Source organism: Egretta garzetta, unplaced genomic scaffold, assembly GCF_000687185.1.
Source record: "Egretta garzetta isolate BGI_Z169 unplaced genomic scaffold, ASM68718v1 scaffold136, whole genome shotgun sequence".
Taxonomy (NCBI): Eukaryota; Metazoa; Chordata; class Aves; order Pelecaniformes; family Ardeidae; genus Egretta; species Egretta garzetta.
Window position 1 is genome coordinate 1655849 of NW_009260066.1, and position 20592 is coordinate 1676440.

Here is a 20592-nt window from a genome sequence, read left to right on the forward strand (position 1 = left end):
CCACAACAAGCCTTGTACACACTTTAACATTGCGTACCAGAGGTGACTGTACCTCTGGTGCTCCTTGCACAGCACTTCATGGAAATCTGTTTTATTTCCTAGAAGGGCTATGTTCTTGGAGCAGACATTTCAGTGCTGCTGCAAAGGGCTCCTTAAGCCCCTCAGGATGACTTGTAGGTCTTGACAGGCAGCACTTTAGATAGCTTAGACATAAAACTTCAAAAGCAACGATGGTTGTTCTGGTAATTATGGCTGTCCAGGTGATTGGTGTGGCGGTTGTTTTCTAAGGGAACATTTTAAATGCCCCCAATCACATTCTCTGAAGATAGCTACAAGTTCATAACAGCACTGTGAAGCCTCAGCTCATGCAGCAAGGAGCATCCCTTCCATTATATTTGGTCCGGACTTCATAGCTGTTGTTGAGTTCTGTCCCAGTTTTGCATAGTGCGGTAAGGTGCCTGTTTGCTCCGATTTGTTTGTAGATGAATTGCTATAGTCAGATTTTCCTGGATAAAGGAGTGCCAGGACAATTGAAACAGATGCTCTTAGTATGAGTTGTGAGTCTGATAAGTAAATAGTTGGTTAATGAGATGGATTTTGATGGTTGTCTCATTCTTGCATAAGAGGGTAGCGTTCCCCTCCTCACATGCCCATGGTCCTAGAGCAAGCTGTTCCCCAAATGACATGGTTTGGAGGCATGAAACCTCCCATGGTTGTTGGGTCCACCCTTCTGAAAGAGTTTGTGTTCCAGTTTGTATTTCTCACTGTCTCTGTTACAAGCATCTTGTACTAAAAGTCATAAGCCATTTGGGGTGTGGACTTCGCATGCTTCCCCATGTATAACATAGTCCTACACCCCCCCACCCCCCCACCCTGCGGCTGCTGTAATTGCTCACCAGTCCAAGTGCCATTTCCCACCTGTTTGACTGGAAAGACATCTCTTGTTCAGCCTTTCTAAACAGTTGCTGTGTGTGTCTGAAAGCCCATCTTAATTTTCTGTCTTCTGGTAAGCCTCAGCCCTGCAGTCTTCTCAGCCATAGGTGTGCTTTGATATCCCATATCACACAGGAGTTCACTAAAGGCTAATGGTACTTGTGTACAGGTGGTCTCCCAGATCACCTTGGTTAGAGTCATAGGGTTGGATTGTTTAAGTTCTATTGCAGCTTTTACTGTTTCTGTCCCTAGTGTGGCTGTCAATGTGCCATTAGACTTAAAAACCTGTCTGGAGGCTATTCCTTCTCTGTCAAGGAGTCCTATAGCTGCTGGAACGTGGTTACTAGGGACAGATGTAGGCAGTTTCTTTTGCATTCCAGACCCCCAGAGCCGTATTCCCTGATTTTCATAAGGAGCTGATGGTGTTGTACATTTTTCATTTCAAATGGGTGATTTGATACGACCATAAATAGTTCTGGCCAGGTCCAATGCCTGGTGCTTTCAGCTGCGTGAGCAGCTTTAGTACAATTAGTGTAGAGTGATCCAATGAACCATAACTCTGGTCTGATTTTAGTACAAAAATCAGTTCTATTTGCTGGTAGCACTACTGGAGCCTTTATCTTGGTCTGCTACCACAACAAGGAGACCCTGATAATGAGGCACTGGTTAAACTTTCTCCACTTTTCCTACATTTTCTGAGTCTCTTATGGGGCCTAAATGATGTGTTATTTTTCTCAGGATTTTCTTCATTTCCCTGTAGTAGGTAGTGGTCAATCAGAGCTTAAGTTTCTTGAAATACCTGTTTTGAGTCCTGTCTCTACAAACGATAGGAGGAAATAGATACAGCTTCAGCTTTCAGGATGCTCTGAGTCTTACTACATATTACAAATTTCTCAATTGCTTCTCTCAATGAAATGTTAATACAAATGCATGGAAAGCTGTGGTTCACAGCAGTTGCTTCTTTCTATTAAACAATATCCAAGTGAGAGAACTAGATCTAGGCTGGCTGCTTACAAGCTGTTATATGAATTTTTCATCTTCTTTTGACATTTGAGCACTTTGGTACAATTTTCTTTAACAAAGGGGTTTGTATACATGTGTAATCAATTCAATATTGAAATCCTGCCCTCTTGGAAGGCTCCTGGCATTATCCTGGATATGCAGATTAGCACTTCAGGCATGATGATTTTTAATGCATACATACAGTTGGATGAAAAGGGCTGTATGTGAAGTCTACTCCAAAATCCTATGATTTTCCTTTCCCAGAGCAAGTAGCAGTTTTGAGAAGGAAAATGGATAGCCTGTTCTAAGTTCCTGTAGGTGTACATAGGCTTTTCTAATTAACTCCTCTTCATACTGCTAATTATGGGAGTGAAGGAAATGTTATTTGGTTTCCAGGCTGAAACTGACATTTTAGACAACCAAAGCCACTAACTAGGCAAAATACTCTTAAGTACGTCTCAAAAGAACAAAAACTTTTCAATCTTTTGTAGCAAAGTCCTTGTTCCCTAGTAAAGCAAGACTGTGGAAGTCTGGCTTAATGCATTTAAAGAAGCTGAAAAATCGAGATGAAGTTTCTTCCCCTAAAGAAGGAAAATAAAAATTTAAAAAGTGGAATAAAAACATTGTATATAATAGTATTCTGAATCTTACATCAGCTCCGACTGCAGCTGCTGTTCATGCTTTGAGATACTGTGTCCTTCTATTTTCCTGAGTCTTGAATAAAAGCAAAGCCAAATCTGGCAAATTCTGTATTGGAAACATTTGGTAGCAACAGTTAAAGAAAATTTTGATAAATAGAAAAAAGGTCTTGTCACCTGTCTGGATCTGGTTTTAGCTAGAAAAGACCAGTCTTCATATTAAGTATAAACCAAGGTGGTGCTGCAGGCAATAAGGAATGCATTTTCTTACATATGTTACATATGTTTTTATCATCTCATCATTGTAAAAGAACAAGTGCTACCTTTGTTTCTAACTCAGACACTTTTTATCATGTGCAAATGCCTCTTAGGGTGCAAAGAAATTAAATACTATGGTTTTTGAAAAAACAGGATTCTTGTAAAACAAAAAATATTCTTATTGAACTATTTTAAAGAACTAAATCTCATACTTTATTACTGTTTATTCCACAGTTAGGATATATGGGTTACGAATGTTTTACTTGTTGGAAGAGATGTTCTGACCTTCTTTCTTTTTGCCATTTATTGTTTACTATTGCAGCAGTTAAAACATAAAAATAAAGGCAATAGAATTAAATTCACTTTTTATTTTTATAATCTGTTCAAGGAGGAAAAACTTCTGCTTTATGATAGCTGTGGGAATTAATTCTAATTATTTTAAATCTAAGCTTGCTTTCCAGGTTAGATGTTGAATTTAATAGCTGTACTCAATATTGGCCCCCTCCAGTATATAACTGCACTAATACTAATTGAAGTGACAGTAAATATATATGAAAAAAGAGATTAACTGGAGAAGAAGCACATTATTACATTTTTAAAAGCCTTACAGCATTTAATAGCAAATATTCATTTTTTTATGAGTGCTGTTACAAGTAGAATGAAATTTAGAAGGAAAATGTGTGCAATCCAAAAATTCCTTATGTCAAATCCTGTGCTAACTTGACAGTGGAAAAAGATATAATAGTCAGCATTTTCAATGATAGATCATAAAATAGTAACAGATCCCTTGTCAAAGATTTAGGGCTTCATGGTGCCATGTTTTGTGCAGTTTAGTCTGTGTCTTGTAAAATTATTTAACTCTCAGAGGAACAGGCTTCCTGAAATCTAGGTAGCATGTGTCTGTAGATTTTGCTGAATCAAGGCCAGCAAACAAGCACTTTGTAGGACTCTGCTCTTTCTGCACATTTAAATTACCTTAATCATGTGGTATTACGTATAATCACATGAAATTCACATCTGATGAAGATGTTGCATAGGAAGAAACCGATTTCTCTTTTACCTGAAGTTGTGAACAGTAGTTCCAGTATGATTCTCATCCCTGCTCTGATTGTGACATCTAATTGCACTAGGGATACTGTTCCTTTTCAGAAAAATACAAATCAATGGCAGTTTGCTGCCCAAGAGCTAAAAGAAAGGACTGATAACATAGTTCCTGTTACTAATTAAAATAAATGCATTTATCTGAGTAATCTCAAAACTGGCCTAAAAAATAAAATAGGTGTTAGCAAACTAAAATAACAGTTATGATGGGAATTCTTCCATTAAGAGATCTGACAGTTGGAGAGAATTAGAATTAGTTCTGATGAAGTGCCAGATGCTCACCACAAGTCCTCCCAAAAGATGGAAAAAAAGCAGCCCTTAAAATAAATAAGATAAATTGAATTAGTAGAATTCTGGGGCTTTGCTTGAGAATTAGAAGCTCATAAAGAGATCAGTGCAATTATCCTGCTCTTGGTAAATGTGTACTGGAAAACTGGGTTCTGCTAGTGCCTGTGTCTACAAACGATATTGAACACTATCAGTTTGGGTGATTTGCAATCAAGCTTTTCAGTATGTATTAAGCTAAACAAACATGGTTTTGCAGGTTTCTTGTTACTGGTGTAATGTTTATTCTGTCAATATCTCATAAGGGGCTATGGAAGAAAATATCTGGCTATTTTTACTAAGTTAAATGTTTTCTGGTTTAGTTATTCAGATATTCTGATTGAAAGGGAGGTGTTGATGCAGAAGTACATTCATCTCGTCCAGATTGTAGAGACTGAAAAGATTGCAGCCAATCAGCTTCGACATCAGCTTGAAGATCAAGACACAGAAATTGAAAGACTTAAATCTGAGGTATGTGCCAGAGTCATCAAGTACTCATGGAATTGTAACATTTTGCTGCGTACATTGCAATAATACTCAATATTTCAGTAATATTTGTGAAAATAATGGAACCCCATAAGGTCTATGTGTAATAGTCCCCCTCTGAATCCTTGGCTAAATATTTTTCTTAGCTATATTGGGGACTGTTAAACTGATGTGATTAATTCTTTGTCAGAGATTTTAAGATGACATGTTGCCTTGCAGTACGGGTCCCATTGATTGCATTATTTCCTACCTGTCTCCTTACGAGGAGTTTGATCCTCAACACATTGTCTTTGGTTGTGACAGCATTGTGGAGTATTCCAAACTGCTCTATTTCACTGAACGTTAAAATTTTTGTGGCAGTCCTGAGCTGAAAAGGTCACTTGGTTTTGAGATGAGAACCATCTCTCTTCTGGTCCTTCCTCCACCTGGATCAAGAGTCTTGCTGGTTTTCGGAGAAGTGTGTTCATGTCCCTGTGACCAAATATGTGCTTGACATTCTGTGCAGTTTTAACAGGCTTGGAGAAGAGGAAAATATTTTTTCTGTTAGTTCTATAATTAAGAGTTTCATTAACGTGAGAAAGCATTTAATGAATGGTTGTTTTTGTCAGATTATAGCTCTCAATAAAACAAAAGAAAGGATGCGACCTTATCAAGGCAACCAGGAAGATGAGGATCCAGATATTAAAAAAATAAAAAAGGTAAACATGCATTCTTCTATGCTTAAGAGGAGAAGGGTGGGATGGAGCGTGTACTTCTGTATTTTAGTCTGTCTAGTTTTGTCTTCATTTATTTTCATTAAGTACAGTCAAACAGAAAGATTCCTTTTGCCCTGCCGCTTCTTAAACCTCTTAAATTACGTCAGCTTCCTATGTTTCAGTGCCACATTTATCCTGTGGTGTATTTGTTACTTAAGTATTCATTTTACATATAAGGTATTCAGTTCCTTAAAGAAGCTTGCACATTGCATTCAACTGCATGTAAAGATTGAAATTAAGTCATGGGCTGTGTCCTGTGGGAATCAAGTGTACAGTGACTTTATACTCCTTTCTTATAAAAATGCTTATAAAGATACAAGATAATGACTTATATTCTGTCACGCAGCTGGAATACAAATACTGAAAATGCAGAGAGCAGTCTTGGTTCAGGTTGTTGGCTGGTTTGGTGATGATTGTTGCAGGATACTATGGCCAGTGCTTTTATTAACAGGGACAGAATTGTCCCAATATGTATGGCATTTACATGTGCAGCTTTTGGTAATACTGCTTAAGGCTGGATATAACCAGCATCCGGAACTGTGCCCCCCACTGACTCCCAAAAATCCTAATGCATGAGCATGAATGGACTTTGTGCTTGAAGATGTGATCCTGTATGTGTTTCCCTAATTCTCACAGTGTCCAGTCTTTTAAATTGCATAATATCTTTACTTTCATGGTATGTGGACTTAGTATCTGACTTTTTCTGGGTCACGCACTCTGAGTCAGGGTGAGCACTGAGCTGGTACCCTTGTATAAATTTTCCTTTTCATGTAGATTAAACACTGTAATATAAGCTGGAAAAGTCTCTTCTAGTTGAAGGAGAGCTCTGATTCTGTGTGTAATTCACTGCATTCTACATCTCGATTGTTTTGACAATTGTGCCCTTTTTTTAAAGTTGTTTATGCAGAGTAAACTTCTGCCAGTGATATTTTGCATTTCTCTTTCAAGATGAATGGTCTTCCATCAAGATCAGGGAGAAGTCATACTGAAATTTTTTGTGACCAGATGTAGACCTATCCACTTGTAACTTCAGTGGATATTACACTTAAGTAGATTTTTCCATGACATAGAGATACTTTTTAAGAATGCCAAACCTCTGCCTTTTCTGTGTAATATTATTGCTGGCCCAGGTGTCTGATACTAAGCAGTGTATTGATACTTAGCTTTAAATACACATGCTAAGTGGTATCTATCCAAAACAGAAAGCAAACTGATTTTGACAACTATTTTAGAATTATGTCAATAGTGATACCAAGTCTGTCTTGAAATGTGTTATCTGGAATTTTTGCACAATCTTTTGGGGGCGTAAGAGAAATGTGTAAGGAGAGGTAAAAGAGGCTAAAAAACCTGCACAGTGTGTAGCTCAGTTGTGCTGATAGGAAGAGTACAACATTTGAGCTTTCAGTAAAAGGTACCTTGATATGTATGTGATATCTTTTCAATCTGTTTCCTGGCAACAAATATGACCAAGTGATTGTAGGAATTTCATTAACAAACAGAAATTTAAAAAAAAAAAAAAAAAGTATTCAGGAACTTTTATAGATCAATATGGGCAACAGACTACAATGAAGAGCTTATGATAAGTCATATAATGTTTTGTCTCATTCTTCTTTTCTGCTTGGTCCATTTTTAGGTTCAGAGCTTTATGCGGGGCTGGTTATGTAGAAGGAAATGGAAAACTATTGTCCAAGATTATATTTGTTCTCCCCATGCAGAAAGTATGAGGAAAAGGAATCAGATAGTTTTTAACATGGTGGAGGCTGAATCTGAATATGTGCATCAACTTTATGTTCTTGTGAACTGTTTTCTGCGTCCCTTAAGAATGGCTGCAAGTTCAAAGAAGCCACCTATCAGTCATGATGATGTTAGTAGCATTTTCCTGAACAGGTATGAGGTTTTTTGTTTGCTTTTGGGGCTTTCTCTGACTGCTTTCTCTGACTGCTTCTTCCCATTCTGCTTCAGTTTACAGTAGTGAGGTCTGGCACTTGTCTTTTTGTTCTGTTGTAAGCAATGTCACTTGATGTAGACCGTGTTTCCATGGGTAAAAAGCAAGGTGCTTTCAGTAATGCCGTTTAAAACCAGCTAGACCTCTTTGCCTCCTTACATTCTATTTCTTCCTCTGCTAGAGGAAGAAAAGGACAAATTGTGCCTCTTGGGGCAGTTCTCATAATTTTCTGTCACCTTTTCTGTTTCTTTTTGTCTTACAAAAGTAGAATTGGAGTTAGTGGCCTCATATGATCCAGACAAGACCCTGAGGATGAGTACATCAGATCTTCTATTTTCTGTTGTCCTGCCTAAGGACCCTCCTTCCCTCTCACTTGTCTTTTCATATCCTACAAAAAAGAATTGTTCTTTGCATTAAGCATCCAAGTACTATTGTAGTGAGTATGCACAAATAAGCTTGCAGGCATCTAACATTTAATACAGACTGGGCTTGCATCCAAGTCTGCCCCAAACTTATAAGAAATAGAACATGTTCCTTTAGTTATGAGACAGGTTTTCCTTTCATAGCTCATTCATGATCACTGTACTCTTCATGGTTTCTCTCACAACTGGGATGTCCCCTACTTCTGTTAACCACATAAGCTAAAATACAATATTAAGTCTCATGTTAGTGAAAAGTTGTAAGCTTAAAACCTTAAATAGCAGCAAGTGAGAATGTAGATGACTATCAGTGGCTTGAGGTTTCTGCATCTTACTGGTCCTCTTAACCTACTGAATGCATTGTCAAGGATATTCTTGGAAAACCTGTCCCTTAAAGTGTGTGGAACGTCTTATTTAATAGATGCTTTTATTTAAAGTTAGAATATGCTTTCTACACCAAATGCTATATATTTTTCAGACAGACTACACTAAAAATTTTAAACAATGCAATAAACGGAAGCACGTCCATAATAATAACTACCTTCTGTTTTTTCTAGCAGGGTGCAAAACATACTACTAACCAGGAAGAGATGTTTCTCTGTGAATTATTAATCAGAAAATAGAACTTGAATTGTCTTTTTGTTTGTTTAAATACTTGTTTTTCAGTGAAACAATCATGTTTCTTCATGAGATATTTCACCAAGGCTTAAAAGCAAGAATAGCTAATTGGCCTACCTTAATCCTAGGTAAGTTACTATATGTTCTCTAGGGGTACAATTTTCATATTTATTTTTGAAATTACAGCAAGGTCTTTTATTTTTTAAAGACAGGACTTTTTAAAGTCCTTTTTGAATGAAACACATTTCCAGAACTAACACCACAAGACCTGGTGTAGTGGGAGTCCCGTGTGGGCACTAATGACTGTCTTCCAGTCCATATATGAGAATGCCTCTGCCCTAAGCATTGATTAGACATGGGCCCCTGAATTTTCAGTGATATTGTCTGATTTTTAGCTAATCAGAACAACCATATTTTGGCAGGTGAAAGAGACAAGTTTAATGTTTTTAAAATCTCAGTATATTTGAAACAGGACTGATTACAGTAATTCACTTCCATGGAACATAGTAGTTTCTTTAAAAATATATTTCAAGAGATGGGTAGCTGGAAAAAAAAAGCATTTCTTGACTTTTTCTAGCTGACTTATTTGACATTCTGCTGCCAATGCTGAACATATATCAAGAATTTGTTCGGAATCATCAATATAGTCTACAAGTACTGGCAAACTGTAAGCAAAACAGAGATTTTGACAAACTCTTGAAGCAATATGAAGCCAACCCAGCATGTGAGGGGCGAATGCTGGAAACTTTCCTTACTTACCCCATGTTTCAGGTAGTCTCTGTGTATTTTTTGTGACTTTTTGTTTTTAATGTTTGGTTGATACATTTTGTGTTACTGACATTATGATTGACTGAAGATTCTTCTTGCTTAACTAAAAATACTCAAATACAAATGAGTTTAGTTTTCATTTATTTTGTTATTATACTGAAACTCTGCCTGATCTTTTCTCCCAACTATACCGATTCATTGCTATTCAGCATCTTACTTACGTTGAAGGGGAATGTGGGATGAGGACTAGTGCCAAAAGAAAAGAAGCTGAGAAACAATTACTTGACTTCTGCCTGCTGCAGGATTATGAAGCAGTCCAGAGAGGGTTTATATACCTGGTATGGCAAGTTAGAGCAGCCACAGCATTTTACTAGGAACACATTTTGAAACTTTCCTCACACTTTGTTCTCCAGTGAGTTGGTCTTTAGAAGGTAAAAATACACTGCAGAAGTTTTGAAAACTTTATTTATCCTTCTGATATTTTGTCTTGATCTGCCTGGATTAATTATTTCTGGCTGTTTTAACAGGTCTATAATAAACACCGGTCTGATGATTTTGTGCCTTTCACATTTAACCTAACATTTTACTCATCAACAGAATAGTGAACCCCCTCAGTTTGTTCAGTTACTGGCAAACCAAGTAAAGGAAAAAAAAAAAGGGATTCATATTAGCCAAAAGGGCCACTAGAATCTTTAACAATTCATTTTTTTTAGCTTTGAGCTTGTATATTGTAAAGTTTGGGGATTTTTTGGTTGAGCTGAAACAAGATCATGGCATCTTAGAAGGGAGACAAAGGGTGCTATTCATACATAATGGAAGATGTCGTTCTGATGACTTTTTACTTCAGCATAATAAAAAGTCACGTTTCCTCCTAAATAACTTTCATTCTGTAAAGACAAGTTATACTGCAGTATCACTTGGTTCTGGTTAAAAGCCATGAAACTGCTTTAAGTAACAATAAGTGGATCAGGGTCCTTCAGCTACCCTGTGGCCTTTAATAGTCAAATACTGCATATTCTTCAATGTCTATTAGTGCAATGTGAATTTTGTGTACATGCAAACAGGTCAGATGGCATTTTTGAAGTCACAAGAAATGTAGATACACATACACTCTTAAAACTGAGGGGAAGTACATATGGAATTCACAGGGAGTTTTGAAAGTTTTCTCTATTGGCACTTGGATATCAGCACGAAACAATGAAATTTAATGTCATATTTGTGGCTGCCTCTTATCTGGTCTTTTCCTTAAAATGTAATAAATGGATCTTGTGCTCCCTCAAACTGAAAACATACATATGCCTCTGCAGTGTCTCTCACCCAAAAGTGCGGTATTTTTGGCAGTAGTTATATTTAGAATGTATGTATAATCATTTAGCTGAGGATATTCATTTAATAAAGGCTATGCTTGTGAAACTTTTCTGACCAAAATAATGGCTAATATTTAACACAAAGCTGTATTGGAATTACTCCTTTAAGGATTTACTGATTTTATGCCTAATTTGTTTTAAGATTCCTAGATATATTATAACACTTCATGAACTTCTGGCTCACACCCCACATGAACACGTTGAGCGAAAAAGCCTTGAATTTGCTAAATCTAAACTAGAAGAACTTTCAAGGTAAGATTATTCTGCCTTAGGTTTGATAATCTTGAATTAAAGGTTTTGAAATGAAAAACTATTTTCTTTATTTTGTTTTGGTTTTGTTCTTTTTTAAAAAATTCTTATAAAGAAAAGGATCAAAACCAAAACAAAACAAAGAGTATAATAATAATAATAATAACAATAACAACAACAACAATAATAAAAACAACAACCCAAATACCCCAAACTAGTATTTTGGCTCTTCTTTTTTTTTTTTTGGCTAACATAAATCTACACGTGTCTCCTTGTATTTTGGGTAGGGGAGAATACGAGTTGCTATAGAAACCAACTACTCCTGGGTTATGAGCAAAGCAATTTTCTTTATATAGAGAAATATATATTTTTTCTTTCACAGTTTAAAAAAAGGGGGCATTTCCCATACTCTGTGACAACGGAAATCAATCAGGGTCTTGAAAAGTACTGATTTATGTGTTGTAGTTTAAGAGCATTAATGAAATAACTGAGTTTCATATGTGCTTCAAATAATACCAGATAAACAGGAACTAAAAATACACTTTGAGAACTGGTGCTCCTTGTAGAAACCTGCAAAATTAAGCTCTTCCCTGAACTCCCAGACCATTCTCAGATGTTACCCCTGTCAGCCCAGTAAAAGATGTGGATGTTATCTCTGGGAAACAGTGTCTTCTGCTGTGAACAAAGAAATGCCGCATGAACTCCAGGATATAGATTTTGAGTAGCTGGAGTATTCACTGAAGATGTACTTGGAGAATATTTAGTTGTAAAAGAGGGATCACTTTATAGCTTTTGTTAATTGCATGCTCTTGACTGCTCAGTCTTTTTTCTGTTAAGACAAAGTTGCTGCCTTGTGCAAACTACCTGTTAATTTGGAGCTTATTATTTTTTCCTTTTCGTCCTACTGTATTTTTATCAGAGACAGCTTTGCAAGTCAGGTCATGTTTTGCCACCTCTTCAAACTCTAACTTCTTAAAGAGCTGGGCAGGCAATATCTTTTACAGAAAGGTCTGAGTTTGACTGCTGCAGTGTTCAGCAAGTTCTGCCCTGTTCTGAGGCCATCTGAAGCAGAAAGAAGTAATGTCTCATTTCCACTCAAGCAAAGCAGAGGATTTTTCTGCCCAGGGTTATGTGCACAAGCAGATCAATCAGCTTTGACTTGTCTTCGTCTCATAAGTCAGAGTTCATTGCAGATCCAACTAATTTGTCACTGAACGTTCAGAATTGGAGGCTGAGACTGATTGATCCTCCTCTTCTCATAAGGCAGGCAGTATAGACCATAAATATAAAACTTTGTGACTCATTTCAATCCCTTTAATGTAGTTCTGAGGGAGGAGGAGCTTTCAGATAGCACAGTCTGGTCCCGGTTCAGGAAAATATTATGCATCGCAATGCCATATAAATTCCTGGGTTGAGTTTAGCCTTCAAAAAATCCGTGTTTCTGCATGTAAGAGGAAGATGCCTATGAAAAAAAGGTGGAAGAAAGTAAGCAGTGAGCCATGAAAGCTGTGGTTGTTATAGGAAGCAAGAGGGAAGTGAATGGTACCTTCAGATGTAAACTGAAGCAGAACAGAGTGAGAACCTAAAGTCAAGGGCAGGGACTCCACAGTGTGTAAAAACCAATACAAAATGCAAGGAAACATTTCCATGTTTGTGGCAGCCAGGTCTATTAAGGATCAAGAAGTACTATTCTGTCAGCTGTGAAGGGTTTTTAGCTTGGTGGCATCTGCCAGTTGTGTTTAGAAATAGCCTAAAACCAAGTCTGGCCAAATTGGTTCTGCTGCTGAAAAAGTGAAATGATTGCAAGAACAATTTGAAAGGGAAGGAAAAAATGCAAGAAACTTGCTCTAGAGTGATCACGTCCTGCATGCATACATCTGTTTTGGAGCAGGTGGCAAAGGACATCAGCTACCTTCTGTGTCTACACTGTGTAAGTACAAGTTAAAATAGACACAACGGGTGTGAGCCACATTTCGGTGAATTTAAAGTGATTTTGTATTGTGTCTAACAGGGTGATGCATGATGAAGTGAGTGACACAGAAAACATCCGAAAGAATCTAGCCATAGAAAGAATGATAGTAGAAGGCTGTGATATATTACTAGATACCAGCCAAACTTTTATACGCCAAGGTAAGACTTCTTTAAAACTTGTCTATATAATCATGAAAAAATTGCATGAAAACCAGTAGGGTTAATTTTGCCATCACTGGGCAGGTCATTGCACTGGGCACAGCTAGCATCTTAAGACTACTCATGGTCCATGGAGAGTGAGTCACAAATGTCCTGATGTCAAATAATTTGAGGCTGTAGCTGAATGCCACTTCTGTGCTGTTTTCTTTGTGAACCAGGAAAACCAGCAGCACGTGAATGGTAAAACAACCATGGGACAGTAATGTACATACTGCCTGGACTGTGGTCTTCAAAGGGATGGAAATTACCTGCTGCTTCACAGAGATCAGGGCTGCCTGGCCAGTTAATGTAGCAGTCCCAGCTAATACCAGCATTTGGGCAAAGGTGCAGGAGAAGCTTGAAGCTTCATCAGTGGTAAAGTGATTGCTAGGGAAGAAAACAGCTGTGAGTTGTTCCCATTCTTCTTGGTGCTTTGGAAACATCTCAAATTGATAGTGCGAGCATAGATGCAATACGTGAACATACTCACTTTGCCTCTTGAGAGATGAGGCCTGGGGCTTTAGTAGAAGTTCAGGATAGATATAAAAGACACTTCTGCAAGAAGTCATGAAGAAAAGACATCCTGTTCTGCCAGGAATGTAGGACTACTTCTAATAGAATAGTTAGCAAAACAAGAAATGAAGAGCCATACTGTATTCTTTTCTGTCTGTTCATGGTGGGTTTGGAAACTCTTTCCTATTGAAGCTTAGGTAGTGCAGAGGTGGAATTTGTTGTTAAGTTCCACAAAATTACAATAAAATAACTTTTCCATTTAAAGTAAGTGTCACTTTTTACCATGAACTGCAAAACTGGATGCAGTACTTATTTCTTGCGGGTTTACTTTAATGTTGAACCAGCAAACATGAAAACTTCATAACTGAAGCTTATTTTTCTCCCATTTATATAATAATTTATTTCCGTATCTTCTGTAACAAATTAGTGGGTTTGTATATAGTAACTACAGATACGCAGTATAGGGTTTTTACTAGGTACAAACTTCTTTATGTCTGAAAAGTGTTAAATGTATTTAGGGAAGGTTAGGAATGTAATTTAGGTGCATCCCTTCATGCTTTTTTTCTAGATAGCCGGCAGAACATTTGGTGTTCAAATAGAGCCATACACACAGCTGATAATTTAATAGGCTTTGTATATATTTTGAAATCCTTTCTGTGGTGTTTCTGTAGTTATGTGGCCAAACTATGACACTTTCTGTAATAAATTCCAAGATTATTCAACGCTCACTATTAAATTACTTGATTCTACATTAAATATGTGCATTTGTTATCTGAGATATTTAAAGAGTTATGAATAGGGCTTCGAGAAAAATACAAAGCTGTTGTGTTGCATCCAGAGCCAAAAAATTATAGGGTTGTCATTCTTCTAGATTGCCTTGTACCATGCAATTTAATTAAATTTTAGATATATTTTTCAATATGATTACAACATTTTGTACTTATATATTTGTTGGTTTCTTTCCCCTTAAAATTGGCTGTTACTACTTTATCTACATACCCAGAGTTTCATCAGTATTATTTCTTCTGTGGGAATCAGTCTGAAAAAGATTACTGCTGGAGTGTTAGACCCAGGTCAAACCCATAGTTTAAGTAAATTAAATTCAGATTTATTTCTGGGCATACAGTCAAAGGGCAGTGGACAAGACTGTATGTTACAGAAGGCTGTATCTTTTGCAACATCCACTGCCTGTGATTTTGTGTAAGTGCAGAAATCTGAATAGAGCTAATGAGGTAATACTGAGCCCATTTTCCTTTCACATCTGAGAGCAGGGTCACTTTGACAGTGATGTCTGTCTTCACTGATTTCAATTAAGCTCTGTTGTGGTTTAACCCTGGCCAGCAACTAGGCCCCACGCAGCCGCTTGCTCACCCTCCCCTGGTGGGATGGGGAAGAGAATCGGAAGGGTAAAAGTGAGAAACTCGTGGGTTGAGATAAAGACAGTTTAGTAGGGAAAACAAAAGCTGCACACGCAAGCAAAGCAAAGCAAGGAATTAATTCCCTCCTTCCCACGGGCAGGCGGGTGCTCAGCCATCCCCAGGACAGCCGGGCTCCATCACACGTTAACGGTGACTTGGGAAGACAAATGCCATCACTCCCAACATCGCCCCCTTCCTTCTTCTTCCCCCAGTTTATACACTGGGCATGACACCCAATGGTCTGGAATAGCCTTTTGGCCAGTGGGGGTCAGCTGTCCTGGCTGTGCCCCCTCCCAGCTCCTTGTGCCCCTGGCCCTTGACTGGTGTAAGCCCTGCTCAGCCACAACTGAACCATCAGTGAGTTATCAACATTCTCATCCTAAAGCCAAACCACAGCACTATGCCAGCTACTAGGAAGAAAATTAACTCTGTCCCAGTCGAAACCAGGACCGGCTCAAATTCTATGTGTTGATCAGTGTAGACAGGTACAGGAAACCTCTTTTTAGCTTAAAAAAGGAGAGAGTTGCCTTTACCTTTTTCAGGCTTTTTCTGTGAACTACAACTTTGCCATATGTTATGTACTTCACTTTTCTAAGCAGAGATTGTTTCTGTTGAGCCGTACAAGTTGAGACCATAGGAACTATCTCTGGCAGTGCTTTGCATCGTAGATTGTGGATTCCCCTTCAGGTTTCTTTCTTCTTCAGGGCTCTCCTTTTCTCTGCCTCTTACTTTGATACAGACTTTATTGTCAGGCACACTATAAGTCATGGCAGACAAGGAACATTTTCTTTAAGACTCTAATGGAAACATAGGGAGTTGCAATCCACAAGCCAGCATTGTCTGACACCCAGACAACTCAGCATCTGGAGGCCCTCTAGATGCCTCCAAACCTTCTGTCTGATGTTCCTGCCATCAGCTGCAATGAATTTACCTCTACTGATAAATGTATCACAATTACAAAATCTTGGAATAGCTGAGTTTGTAAGGGACTTCTGGAAATTATCCAGTCCAATTTCACCTGCTCAAAGCAGCATCAGCTGGAGCAGGTTGCTCTGTACCATATCCAGTTGGATTTTGGTTGTTTCCAAGGATGGAGACTCCACAGCCTCTCTGAGTGAGCAACCTGTTCCATTGTTTGACCATCCTTACATTAAAATTGAAAGGCCTCCATAATGGAGAAAGTGAAACTGAATTTCTAAATCAGGCAGTTACATGTAGGCTAAAAAATACATTTAAAAAAAAATACAATCTTTGGTATTTCTTGGACTGAACAAAGGCTAATAGAGTGACTTTTCTGGCAGTACTGAAAGCGCTTAGGTCTGTAGCTGGATAAAAATTCCTGAGATTACACTGATAGTCCAAACTATACTATTAACAAATGTTCTAAAATTAGCCTCACTTGCTCATTGCAACTGTACATTGGCCAATTCTGACCATTTTTTTTCCTTAAGAGGAAATCTGTAATAGAATGCATGGTGGGCAAATACCCAGTTTCATTAATCACAAAAGCTTGATGGGAATGCATGAGGTTCTTGCTTTATGTCAGCCATGTGGCACGTATAGGAGATGAATTTCTCTCTGTAAGTGTTGAGTATCAAAGAGAGATATTGCAGTCTCTCTGCATTTAAAAAATCTAGTTTCTTTTGATTTACTTTATTAAACAATAACATTTCAGCTCCATACAAGAACACCATTTAACATTCAGCCCATTTTAGCAGACCATAATATGGTATTCCTGAAAGCATTCTAGTGAAAATCCAAAAAAAAATAAAATAAGGTGAGGTCCAAAGCTGTATCCGTATCATATTTATAGATAATGAAATGTGCAAGTCGAATATTGCTATCCTACCTGTGTAGAGAGAATTTCAGGATAAGAATGACACTGCAAATTTTGTGATGGAAGTTGCTTGGGAATTGTTTTGTACACACTCATTGGCCTTTCAATGGGAGCTGGGGTGGGGGGAGGGAGGAGGGCAGTCGGTGTAACAGGGAAGTCACAGTTCCAACACATGGAACACATGGATCTCCTTCCTGTCTTCCACAGTTGAGGCAGGTAGGCTGTTTTGTCCTGGGGAGAAGTACAACAACCAATAAGTATTTATGGGTTTTGGTCAGAATTTAAGTGAACCTAAAAGTGTTTCAGACCTTTGCAAATTTCTAGAGTAGAACTTTCCCCCCCTGTTTTCTTGCAATGACACAAATCACATTGTACACATTTAGTTTAAATGTGAATTGGCTGTCAAAGAACATTATACTGTTGTAAATTTACTGGTGTATATTTTGCTATGCCAAACAGTGTAAGTTTCAAATATATTAATAACTTAAGGCTAATCAAATCTACAGAGGGAGCTAAGAATAGAAAAATGTAAACAGTAACTTTTTCAGTTACCTTAATTTCTCCGTTTGTTAGTTTGTGTATGTGAATTTTGAACAAGAGAATATTTTTACAATGTACAGTAACAATTACTAATCTAATATTTCACAGATAATTCTTTCAGGCTTGCATTGTGTCAAGATGCTGCTGCTAAGTTGAGCTTCGATATAGCTATGATAGTCCAATATCTCGTTGCCCCCGAAAGAAGCAGGCCAATATCCATCCCCTCATGCTTGTTCTGCTGCTGTTACTGCCTTTGCATCATCACTGGTGCGTTTTTGACCTCGCAGTGAGGCATATCAGGGAGCTAAGTCAGCTACTTCTTTGTAGCATTAGTTTCCTGCTGGTTTAGCTCTATTAGCTAGCTAATGTTGGAATAAGATGAGAGCAAGTGTAGAGGTGATAGTAAGGATAGATGTGTGGGAATGAGATTAGGAAGTCTCCTGGCTGCCCTGTCTGGTAACAGCAAATTGTATCATAAAATCTTTCCCTTTGATATACAGAGGGATTGCACTTCACTGCCAAATTTAACTCCAGATCCAAAATCAGAAGTGATACACATGGTGATATCAATCTGGAAAAGTTGGTCAGAGACTGGTTTTGAGGTATGAAACGGTAGAGAAGCAAAGCTGTCCCCAGTCTGGAGTTCTGCAGAGCACAAATTCAAACTTATGTAACCGGGTTCAATTTAGTTCAGAAGTGTTTTACTGGTAACACATTTTAGATGAGCTGTGGAACACCGAAAATTATGCAGTATAAGAAAAGAGGAAGGAATGTGTTTCATTTCCATCTCTTGCACATAGGCGCACATGCACAAACTTTTCCTTCAAAACCTGTTCTTTTAATCCTCTGTCTCTTTGGCTTGTAAGTAATGTACCTTTTGCAAGCTCCCAAAAGTACAGTTTGCTCTTCAGCTTCATTTTCTGATCAGTGAACTATTACTGTGTTTAGATTGCATAAGAATTTGCCTGAGATCTTAATACTGCCATGTACATAAGAATGAGTCTAGACTGTACTTGCTTGAGCCTATTTATTGTAAAAAACAAAGTGAACTTGTGCAAAAGATGTTCTACTTGTGCTTAAAACAGAAGCTGATGTATATTGATACTTACTAGAATGAAAAGCTGCATTAATTAATGTCATAATATTCAATGCATTAACAGTTTAAACACTGCCTACTAAATATTACTATAGCACAGTAAATTTTTGATCTTTATTTTCAGGTTCCCTTATCCAAGTCCCTTCAGTTGAGAGGGGAAAACTTAGTAAAGTTCGTCTGGGATCATTATCTTTGAAGAAAGAAGGAGAAAGGCAGTGCTTCTTATTTACAAAACATTTTTTAATTTGTACAAGAAGTTCAGGAGGAAAACTGCATCTGCTCAAGGTACAGACTTTACATTGTGACTCAATTTACAAAATGAAAACACAACTTCAGTGAAATGTCAGTATTTTATTATTCTACAGCTTTAACCTGAGATTTTTGTGTGTAGTTATAAACAGAAGTCAGGTGGTGCACAGTGACTGACGGCTCTGTCTTCTCATTCCAAGTAGTAGAATTGAGCCAAAGTTCTTTCTACCTACATCTTTTTTTTTTTCTAAAACCATATCATTCTAATAAGCTGGGGGTTGGAAACAAGATATCAACATGTCTAGCTAGCACTGAATGTAAGTCAGTTTTCAATGTCTAAATCAGCCAGTACAACCCGTGGAATAATTTCCAGTGCTCTAATAAGATTAATTTTAAAAGTCAGTTCTGTTTTCCTGAACAGCACATTCTCTTAAACTGGAAGCTCTTCTAAGAACACTCTACTTATATTTGTTGAGAATCAGGCTTTTCTAGTGTAGACTTGCGAAGAAAGAGAGTTTGGTAGTTTACAGAATGTGTTGTGTTTAATAGAATTTTAATTTGACAAAGACATTTCTGAGGGGTTATTAAGACTGTTCATATGCTTTCTCACTTTGCAGCCCTTAAACAGTTTTGCAACATAAATAGAGTATAACTGAACCTTTTAAAAAATCTTGTACGTATTTGATTTAAATTCAGGAGAAGATTAAATTCTAGTTAACCCTTTTTGAAACTTGTGAACAAGTCTGTATGCGAGATAAATTATAGTGTGGCAAAAATGAAAGAAATTTTGTACACTTGAATATACTATTGTTTTGTTGGATTAAGAAAAATGCTACATTTAGTTATCTGGTTTTGGTTCTTGAGAAGAATGTGCATCATGAAATTGTATCTTCCTAAGAGCTCTGAGTAATATAAAGTCTTACAGTAAGGTATATCAAAGTTTAAAAATAACTATAATAACAAATGGGAACAAATGTCAAAATCTGTGAAAAATGTGCTTTGTTTTCATAGACAGGAGGTGTTCTGTCTTTAATAGAGTGCACACTGATTGAGGAGACAGACGCAAGTGATGATGATTGTAAGTTACATTCAGCTGTTTGTAGTAATTACAATTTCTGGTTTCTTAAAATTGGTACCCTTTGTTTATTTTTCATAAGAGCAAATTGATATGTTCTCCCCTTTCATGAAAGCAGAGGAATACAGTGTTAAGCTGATTCAGTAGAATAGATGTTTTAATAATGGGCATGCTGGCTTGGATAAGGGTTTGTTTTGTTATGTTTGTTCTTGCTGTTGACATCCCACATAGGATTTTCAAGTAGGCTGGCTGAAGGAATGTCACAAATTATTTGCTGACTTTTGTATACAAGTTCACCCAGAGGATCTCAGAAAGAAAAAAAAAAATGCCTTAAAAGAAGCAGATAATTGGATTCCTTGAATACATGGGGTTTGAGTGAGTTGGCAGAATTAATGGAAAGTTTTTGTCTTGGATTCCCTATAAATCTTGACTGCAAGCTTGTTCAAATGAAATAACAAAACACATTCTCAAACTGATTTTATTGTTACTCATTTTGGCTTCCATCCTGCAGTTTTAGGCAAGTTTTGCACTTGAATTGTGAAAGTAGTTTCTTTAATTTCAGTGATACTTCTAGTGTCCCAAGAGTATATTGGCACACAAGTCTTAGAAGGACTTTAGCCTTATTTGGTATCTTTACAAGTACTTTATAGCGACTCCTGCTATTGCATGTTTGTAACTTTTTTTTGTATTTGGTGTATGTGAAAAAGAAAACCAGTTTTCGATCCCCAGTAGGATTTGCTCTTTGTCAGAGAGATGTTTTAAACTAACTTCCATTTTAAATTAAACCATTATTTTCTTTGTCTTATAGTCTGAAATCTCACATTTTTGCTTT

General features: G+C 37.3%; 1 protein-coding gene across 1 annotated transcript in view; it reads left to right on the forward strand.

Moving 5' to 3' along the window:
• RASGRF2 (Ras protein specific guanine nucleotide releasing factor 2) overlaps positions 1-20592 on the forward strand; it is a 95152-nt gene that overhangs the window by 7163 nt on the left and 67397 nt on the right. The window contains exons 3-12 of the mRNA XM_035896613.1: positions 4580-4727; positions 5351-5440; positions 7131-7384; positions 8528-8607; positions 9057-9250; positions 10757-10866; positions 12875-12993; positions 18561-18721; positions 19697-19767; positions 20569-20592. The exon at positions 20569-20592 is cut by the window's right edge and continues 127 nt beyond it. Coding sequence (XP_035752506.1) covers positions 4580-4727; positions 5351-5440; positions 7131-7384; positions 8528-8607; positions 9057-9250; positions 10757-10866; positions 12875-12993; positions 18561-18721; positions 19697-19767; positions 20569-20592 — 1251 coding nt within the window. The remainder of the gene's footprint in view (positions 1-4579; positions 4728-5350; positions 5441-7130; positions 7385-8527; positions 8608-9056; positions 9251-10756; positions 10867-12874; positions 12994-18560; positions 18722-19696; positions 19768-20568) is intronic.